The sequence below is a fragment of the Poecilia latipinna genome, unplaced genomic scaffold (genome assembly GCF_001443285.1).
Source record: "Poecilia latipinna isolate Pla-1442-1.1 unplaced genomic scaffold, P_latipinna-1.0 Scaffold1221, whole genome shotgun sequence".
Lineage (NCBI taxonomy): Eukaryota > Metazoa > Chordata > Actinopteri > Cyprinodontiformes > Poeciliidae > Poecilia > Poecilia latipinna.
In genome coordinates this window covers 45,077-54,664 of record NW_015113837.1, presented here as the reverse complement: position 1 = coordinate 54,664, position 9,588 = coordinate 45,077, and the positions used below count along the sequence as shown (strand labels likewise).

At 38.1% G+C, this 9,588-nt stretch overlaps 1 protein-coding gene across 1 annotated transcript in view; it reads right to left on the bottom strand.

Moving 5' to 3' along the window:
* Window positions 1–4,221: 4,221 nt before the first annotated feature.
* LOC106960720 (zinc transporter ZIP10-like) overlaps window positions 4,222–9,588 on the bottom strand; it is a 38,364-nt gene continuing 32,997 nt past the window's right edge. Inside the window, exons 7-10 of the mRNA XM_015053971.1 lie at window positions 9,022–9,288; window positions 8,317–8,397; window positions 6,023–6,213; window positions 4,222–5,397 (exon numbers count right to left, since the gene is read on the bottom strand). Of these exons, the coding sequence (XP_014909457.1) occupies window positions 5,245–5,397; window positions 6,023–6,213; window positions 8,317–8,397; window positions 9,022–9,288 (692 nt within the window). The 3' untranslated portion in view covers window positions 4,222–5,244. The remainder of the gene's footprint in view (window positions 5,398–6,022; window positions 6,214–8,316; window positions 8,398–9,021; window positions 9,289–9,588) is intronic.

The following is a 9,588-nucleotide window of genomic DNA, read 5'->3' as shown; positions in this document are numbered from 1 at the left end:
CGGCACACTAGTGTGCCGCGGAACAGTGGTTGAAAAACACTGTGTTAGATATCCACATTGAGGCGCCATGACGTTCGAAGTGAAGGAAGTATTGCAATTATTTCCCCAAGTTGTTTTTGTCAATATATCCATGGCATCTACTTGAAGTCAAGCTCATTTTCTGAGGAAGTAGCAAACCTAGTTGGAAATAGCTAGCTTAGAAACAAACCCATACCTTCTCCCTACGGATGTGTTCATCAAATTGCTGACGTTTCCTGAATTCACATCACATGATTTATTCCATGATCTCCATGATTTATTCCCCCTTACTCCAGAGCAGACTAAGAAACGTACAGTAGTTGTTGAGGAGTTGCTATGACAATAAACAAGTTTAGAACTAGCTCACCTCATTCCTATCTAACTTGTAAACAATACTTGATTACTATTGTTGAGTTCCCTACCCACCTCTGCGTAAAACGGAGATAAATCTCTGATATTTACTGTAGTGCTTCCTGCCAAACTAAGTTGGCTAATGTAGCTTTTATTTGCTGGCTAAGACGGAGCGGTGTGGCTGCCCATCTCATTTCAGGCGAGCGGCGGGGTCACCCTGAACATCACACAGAGACGAACCATGCACACATGCATGGTTAACTGACCAAGTTAATTGGTCTGTATAAGGAGAATTTATAAAGAGTAGAAACACTTAATAAAATTAGTCAAGTAAAAATAAAAGGTACAGAGTAGTAAAAATACTCTGAAAAGTACATTTTTACTAAAAAGTTACTCAAGTAAACGTAATGAATTACTACCAAACGCTGCTAATCTAGCTTTTATGTGCTAGCTAAGACGGACATGTAGCCGACGTGTTTGTTTCTACTTGTACTTACCAGTTACTTTTGTTATTCATATGAAAAGTTACGAATCCGTTTAAAAGTGATTGCTTACGTCAGGGCAAGCTCCTCTATGCTGTACTCACTTTTCATGTTCACTAGGAAGTCAATAGGAAATCGGCGTCTGACATGTTTTCCTACTCTAAGATGGCGCGGATTACTTCCGGTTCAGACGTGAAACTATGTACAGGTTAACACCAAACTGTCATTAAATGTGAGCTGCTTTCAAAGAGGTTTGTGTTTTACTGCAAACGGCAAAGAAAAAGTTTGATTTGATCCAAAGTTCTGTGAAAAGTAAGTTGAGCTAAATATGAGCTTAATCCCACAACCCATGAATTTAAAGATGATAAAAGTTATTTTAAAAAATACTTTCAGCTTTCATTCAGTTTTTAGAACAAAAGTTTCACCAGTTTCAGGTTCGGTAACATTCCAGCACCACAGCTTGTTAATGTTTAATGTACGAGGCCCAGTTTCTTTCTGTTCTCATTTGGAGGATTTTCATCGACTCCTCCTGCAAGACGTCTCAGATTCTTGGTCTTTTTATGATACATAGGGGTGATTTTAGGGCATTTCATTACCAAACTGGAGTCTAGACTTCTGTTAAATTACAAAATAATGGCACATCCCAAGTTTTTTTATGTTTCACACCAAGAACATTAGCTAAGACTATTCACACCCTTTGAACTTTTTCATATTTAGAAGGACAGTTTTGGTCTCACCTCTCCAGAGGACCAGAGAGTTTCTAAATATTTCACCAATTCAAATTTAAAACTTTTTAAAACCTTTACTGAATAAAATTTAAGGCTTGTTTCACAACAGAAATGTGAAAAAATGGCATATTTTATATAATAGTGGGCTACTTTTTTTTCACACAACGTTAGCAACATAAGTGAGCCAGTTTTAACATAACATGATAGAGCCCTGCGCTACACTGCCCCCTATGGGTTTGGCATGTTTACAGTAACACTGAGGGCCAGATTTGCTTCATGTGGAGAAAAACGTTTCTGAAAACAATCCTGTTTGTACGATATTTTTAAAAACGACAGCGCAGTTTGTTTCATAAGTTTGTACAAGGTTTGGTCTTCATGAATCTGTTTGTTTCTTCCAACTGGTGACTTCTGGCAGCATTAAATATTTAATTTGGTGATATCAGAATAAAAAAAGCCAAATAAAAAAAGCATGCCATACTTTTTAGATCTTTATTTAAAAAAAAAAACATTTTAAAAAAATTCACCATTTTCCTTTCGATTCTGCCGATCATTAAATCCCCTTAAAATAAAGTCTGTGGTTGGAAAAAGTTCAAGGGCAGTAAATACTTTAGGAAGGCGTGTCTTTCAAAAACACTGATTTGTATTTAACATCATAAAACAGAACCAGAACCTGCATAATTCAGCATCTTCTTTTCTTTTTATTCTTCTTCAGGAAAACGAACCAACAGGCTAACAGCGACATGTTACATTTTATACTTTACAAAAACAAATATACACATAATAAAAAAATAATAATGATCAAGGCGTTTTCTTCTTACGGCCAATCAGCAACGAGGATTCCTGGAGTCCATGTTTGTCCAACAGAATGAGACGAAATGAATCGATTCCAGATTACAGTAAAAACATTCAGGTTCTGCTGGAACGGATCCGGGTCACTAATTCACACCGTCACTTCAGTCGCTCCTTCTTACCTCCATTTTGGACCCAAGTATTTAACTTTATTTTAATGCATTTATTATGGAAGGCCATGAATGACAAAATAAAAACCCAACAGGAGGTCATAAGTTTGATATAAAAATTCAGAATTTCAACTTTCAAATTCATGATTCCTGAGATTTAAAGTCAGTTAGAGAAAAAGTCATAATTTTGGCTTTCAAAGTCAATTTTGAGATTTTAAGTCAACATTTTGAGATAAAAAGTCAATTTCAACTTTAAAAGTCATACTTTCGACTTTCTGAAACAATTTTGAAATAAAGTTGTAATTTTGACTTATTCTCATATTTAAGACTTTAAAACTCATCATCACTGAGTATTTATGTTTTTCATGGCAGCAATGGGTTTCTTAAGTTATGGAGAAAAGTCTGTTTCATATTTTCATTCAGCTGTACAGTGGCTTTCAAATGTTACACACCCTTTTTTAGTTTGTTTACACTTTGATGTAAAAAAAGGGGGAGAATTCCCAACCCTAAACTGAAATAATTCTCTCTGTTTGACTTTTATATATATATATATATATATATATATATATATAAAATTATTATATATAATATATATCATGATCAAATTTACCTAAAATTTTCAACATTTCTTGAGTTTTTATCCAGAACCATCTTGAAAAAAAAAATCCTTTTTAAATCCACATTTTGTTTATCAGTAGGAGGCTGAGAAACAAACTCCCTCTGGGTTTTAATATCCAGTTCCATCTGTAGAAAAGCAACCACACAGCATGATGCTGCCACCACCGTGTTCACTTGTGTGTATGATGTTTTTCTGTTTAGTTGAATTGTGCAATTAGTCACATAAAAATCATTAATCTGATATTTTAAATGAGTTGTGTTGATTTGAGAGCCACTGTAAATTCATTACTTAGAAGAAAAACTGATGAAGGGATGAAAAGGCCGTTGCTTAAACTACGTGAACGTTTGATGAAATTAAAAAATGCCTTCACATGATGAGTCCAGTTAGACCTCTTAGCATCTCACGCTCCATGATTCAAACAACATGAGGATGATTCGCCGCCGGGTGGGACCAGACAGTGATGTCACAAAGTGACAGGATACAGTCAAGTACGCCGCGTTAGCTTATGCACTAGTGGAATGTGATGAAGATGGCGGCGCCGGTCGGCGAAGCTCTCCAACAGAAGAGCCTGGAATGACCAAAACGTTTCTTAGCGGCTTCAGCGTCCAAAAGAATCGCAGAAAATCTGCATAGATCGGAACCAGAAATAAACCACAGCAGAGACAAGTTCACAGCTTCAGGTTGGTTCTCTATGGAGATAAACTGGTGCCATAAAGTTTGACCAATTTTTTTTTTATTTTAGCTGAAAAAAAAAAAAAAAATAAGTTTAATCTGATAAATATTTCTTATTTTCCGATTTCAAAATTGTTCTTTAGTTTGAATTATTTTATGTTTTAATTTTTTTTTAACTTCAAATCTTTTTTCTGTTTCAAAACTAATTTTTCCGTTTTAAATCTATTTTTTAGTTTTCTTTTTTTTCCATTTTCAAATCTTGTTTCTGGTTTCAAAATTTATTTTTTATTTCAAATCTATTTTTAGCTTTATTTGTTTAATTTTTCTGATTCAAAATTAATTTCAAAATAATTTCTTAATATCTTCTTTTCGACTTCTATTTTTTATTTTTATTTTTTTGGTGCAAACTTTATGGCTCTTATGTAGCTTCGTAGTTCTCATTAAAACATGAATGTCTGACGCGAAAATCGTTGCAGTTTGGCTCCAGATCATTGGATCAATTCAGAAACATGGCGGACAGCTGGACATGCTAAAGCTAACAGGCTTCGGCAGCAGGGCTGGGCGACAACACCAAAATAAACGCGACTATTTCTTCATACCAGTTCCAAGTTCAACAGATTTCTTTTGCACGGCCGGGATTTGAAAATAAAGTTATACTAGCAGATAGACGCAATTTTACCAGAAAAACGTCTTAAAATTTCCAGAAAAACTTTTAACGTTATCAAGTTCATTTTGTCCTTTATTTGAAATAAACTCAGTTGCACGATTGTTTCAAAGTCCTGCTACTGATGATAATTTGATGCTGATGAGTTAAAAAATGAAGTATTTCTTTTACTGGTACAAAAGTATAACTTCACAAGATGTTTATTCTTGTAATATTGCGTCTTTATTGTATTATTTAACTATTGTCGTACATATTTGTTTTCATAATTTGAAAATAAAATCGTGGTCTGGCCGTTATATTTCTTTGTAGCGTTGACCTGAATTCCAAATAAACAGAAGCTGTAAAAAATGCTTTTGAATCAAAATGTCCGCTGAACTCTGGAAACAAAGGATGTATTGGTGAAAAAACAAACAAAAATTCAGATTTTCAAAAAAAAAACAAACAAAAAAAAAAAAAACAACTCTTCATAAACCAAGAATCCAACTCGGATGAATTGGATTTATCACCCAGCCCTGTTTGGCGGCTACTCTACCGATCCAGGTTCCCTACGAACCCAGACGACACAAAAACACGACATATTGTGCGAAGGACTGCTTCTGTTCCTGTCAAGACGCGGCGTGATGACATCAGCAGGTGGGACTCGACAAAGGACAAAACGATGACACGGATGGGCGTTGTGCTTCGTAAACATCGCTAGCAGCACGACGCGACGCGCAGAACAACGGAGCGCATGCAGGACGGCGTCCGGCCGCTAGAAGCCGAAGTCGAACACAATGCGGTCCTCAAAGATGGCGATTAGCAGCATGATGGCGAAGCCGGTCAGCATGCCGACATTCTGCAGGACGAAGTGGCCCAGGTGGCAGCGCTTGTGCTCCTCGCTGTCGCCGTGCAGCATCTCCGGCAGCTAGGGACGACACCAACCGTCAGAAAGATGGCATCCATTTTATACATCATGTAGCAACATGTAGCAACACGTAGCATCATGCAGCATGTAGCTACATGTAGCATCATGTAGCAACACGTAGCATCATGCAGCATGTAGCAACACGTAGCATCATGTAGCAGCATGTAGCTACATTCTGCTACTCTAATCAACCAATCAGATACTCTAACTCAGCATCTGATTAGCTGATCAGTTCTGCATGACGGCTCCTCTCCAGGGTTATTATAATTAACTAATGAAATAATGAAAACTAAAATAGAGAAATAATTTTTAATAACTGAGATAAATAAAACTATAACTAACAAACTATAATGTGCCTTTATCAAACTAAAAACATACTAAAATCATAGATATAATATCCTTCATTTTTGTGTTTATGACTCAATATTTAACTAATAGCTAAAAAACTAAACTGAAACAAAGTAATATTTAACTAATAATTAATAAAAACTAGCAAACACACTCAAAACACTTATTAAAACAAACTAAATTAGACAATCAAAATAAATAAATAAAACTAAACTCTAATGCAAAACCCAGAACTATAATAACCCTGGTTAGAGGTCAGAGGTCAGAGTGGCCTTACCATGTCCACCAGTGCCACATAGAGGAACATGCCGGCGGTGATGGCGAAGATCCAGTTGGTGACGTTGTGCGTGTACTGGCCCACGGCAGTGCCGATCAGCATGCCGACGTACGCCATGAGGGCGGACAGCAGGTTGTAGACGATGGCCTGCTTCACCGACATGCCGGCCTTCAGCAGGACCGCAAAGTCCCCTGGAACCACAAACAGCCGGTCAAACTACCAGACAAACTACCAGTCAAACTACCAGACAAACTACCAGTCAAACTACCAGTCACAGCTGAAAATACGTAACTTTCTATGAACATTTATACACGGTTGAAACCAGATATTTATAGAGACCAAATAAAAGCAAACATTTTTTCCTTGCTGTCTGAAGTTAAATCAGGCTAAACTTTTCAGACATGTTGAGAAAATGTCTGAATTATGAGGAAAAAAGCCAGAAATTTAAGAAAATCTCAGAATTCTGAGACTGGAGTCCAAATTTGTCTTTCATTTCTTTCAGTGGCCCTAATCCTCTTTTGTACTTGTGTGATATTATATCACTTTGGAAGATTAGATTAAATTAGATTAGACTAGAGGAAAAGTTTCATTGACTTGTGAAAATTGCAAGTCTAAGGAAAATTAGCAAATGAGTGACCTAGCACCAATAGTTGCAATTGCAACACAGCAGCTTCCTGGTGGGATTTACTTATACTGCGAAAACAGTTCATGCCAACTTAGTGTTGGACAATAAATCAATAAAAATATATATTATGATCAATAGCTGATCAATATCAATAGATAATACATCTGATAAAATATTCAGTCATTTCAATGAGTTCAGATCCAGAACCGCAAGGCATCCTGGGAGATGTGGGCAGAGGAAACCCAACCTCTCGGCTAGCTAAGCTAAGTGGGCGGAATCAACTCGCTCTCTGGTTGCCTAGCAACAGCCTGCTGGTAAGTTGGCCGGCCAGCAGCAGGTTAAAGTTTCCCCAGCATGCCTTACAGCAGCTTAAAAATAAAAAAACACAGCTTAGTGGAGTAAAAGCTGGATAAAACCGTTTTCAGTTTGGCAGAATTTCAGATCTTTAAAACAAAAAATTAATCAGTAATTATTGACATCAACTGATATGAAGTGTTTATGTTGTTTTAAGTTTTTCAGCCATCTTGTTCAGCCCTATGCTAACATGAATGACCAATATGGAGTTAATCTTTGGCACTCAACATCTCAGGATCTGATTTATATCAGCTACATCAAGAAGTGACTTAGAAAATATTATTTCCACTTTAAATATGAATTATGTTAAATCCTAGATTTTTTGGGAAGGTTTTATGCAACAATTTCAACCTTTTTAAAGCAAAAATGAAACTTTAAAGGTGATTTTAGGCAGCAAAAATCACTAAAACCAGGCAGGTTCTGGTATTTTTGGATCCGTCTGAGTTTTCCTCCGTTATGCTGTGTGATGCGCGCCGCCGCAGCGTCTAGCCTCTTCAATCATCGCCGGGCCAAACGCGAGAAGCGGCCGAGTTTCCGTGGAAACGCCCTGGATTTGGAGGTGGGGGTTGGCCTACATTTCCTGTAACAGCATCCTCTTTTCCTCACTAATTACCGCGATGAATACATTATCGCTCTGCTCTCATTCATCAATCAGGAGGAAGAGCGCCGGCCCGCGCTCTTCCTCACTTCCACTTCCTCCTGCCTCAGATGCCGCCGCCGCATCGTCTACCGCAATTAACACACCCATCACCGCCAATTAGTTTCTCCGTGTGCGGCTGAAGAGCCCTCAGCGCTGTGACGGAGTTTTCCGCCCAGATGTGGGAAGACGAGCCGCTCTCGAAGCGATCTGTCTGATGAGCCTCTAAAGGAAACCGAAGAGCGAATTCTGGAAGCGCAACACGTTTCTACGGCGTCCAGATCATATTTACTGGTTAAAAACAGGTAAAGGCGACGAGAAACACACATCAGTTTGACTTATTGTTGAACAACTTTATTTTCACATTATTTTGAATTACTGCTGTACGACTTATTCTCGTAAAATTACATTTCCTGTATGACTTTTTGTTTCAATATTGACACTTTTTTTTGTAATATTTTGTCTTTATTAGAAGCTGCAAAACACTCGTGTCAAACAAGATGGCCGCCCTGGAGCTGACATCACTTTCAGCTTTGGAAACCCAAGCAGTTCTTGGTGGGACAAAATCCAGATTTTCCAATAATTAAATCAACAACCAGAAATCTGATATGTGGATGAAATCGATTGATCTCCCAGCAGTAATATCTCATCGATCATTTCTGATTACTTTGAACTCACCGAGTTCATGAGGTAGTTCATGGCAGAAGACAGCCACAGACGTGCTGATGCCTCCCGTGATATTGGAGCTGAACGCCGCGCCTGCACCACAAAACACAAGTTTCAGTCAAACTCCACATAAAAGTCACCAAAACCAACAAAAAAATTAAATTTTTATCATTTCATTCAATGTACAGAGTCACTAATCTGTTATTTCCATTAAAACATCATGTCTTTGCTGCTGTTTAAAGTGTTTTCAAACTCAAAAAAACAAGCCACTGTCGGTACCTTAATATGAGAAAAGTCACAATAACACGCAAAAAAAGTTAGAAAATTGTATTATGAGAATAAAAGTCAAAATATTGTGACAAAATAATAGTACAAAAAGTAAGTCGTAATATGAGGAGAAAAAAGAAAAGTCATAATGATATGTGAAAAAAGTCATAATATTGCGATAAAATAGTTGTACGAAGTCATAAAAGGACGACAAAGTCTTGGTGTAAAAAGATATTAAATAAACTTAAAATGAGAATAAAGTCAAAATAATGTGTGGAAAAAGTCTTAATATGAGAAAAAGTTGTAATATTACAAGAAAAAAGTCAAAGTAGTTGTACGAGAATCAAGTCGTAAAAATACTGAAATAAAGTTGTAACAGTGCGAGGATAAAGTCCTGATGTGTTAAAATCTGCCAGCTGTGCGTTTGTGTGTTTCATCTGCGTCTCCCACCGATGGCCAGGCCGTCGCTGAAGTTGTGCATGCCGTCTCCCATGATGACCATCCAGGCGATGCTGGCGATGCCGGCGTCCTTCATCTCCTGGTCCGAGTGGCAGTTCCCTCCGTGGGAGTGTCCGTGTCCGTGCTTGCGGGCCTTGCGGCCTCCGTCGGCGCCGGGCGCCAGCGGCGTCTTGGTGGAGGGGGAGTCGGGCGGCTGCAGCTCGCTGAGCTGCGTGTCGTTGTGGGCGTTGTCGCAGGAAACGGTGGAGCTCTCCGGGTCTGAACGGAAGGGGAGGAAACGTTACAGGAAGCAGAAACTCGGACCTGAGCGTCTAAACCTGGGGCGCGTGGGCCATATGTGGCACCTCAGCTGAGAGCGTTTAATTTTAAATCTCTGTAAGATTTTTACAAACAAGTTAAAATTATATTATATAAAATATAATTATATAATTTGTACACCCCGTTCTCGCCTTTTGGCCGCTGTGATAAAGTTTGTACACCCCGTTCTCGCCTTTTGGCCGCTGAGATAAAGTTTGTACACCCCGTTCTCGCCTTTTGGCCGCTGAGATAAAGTTTGTA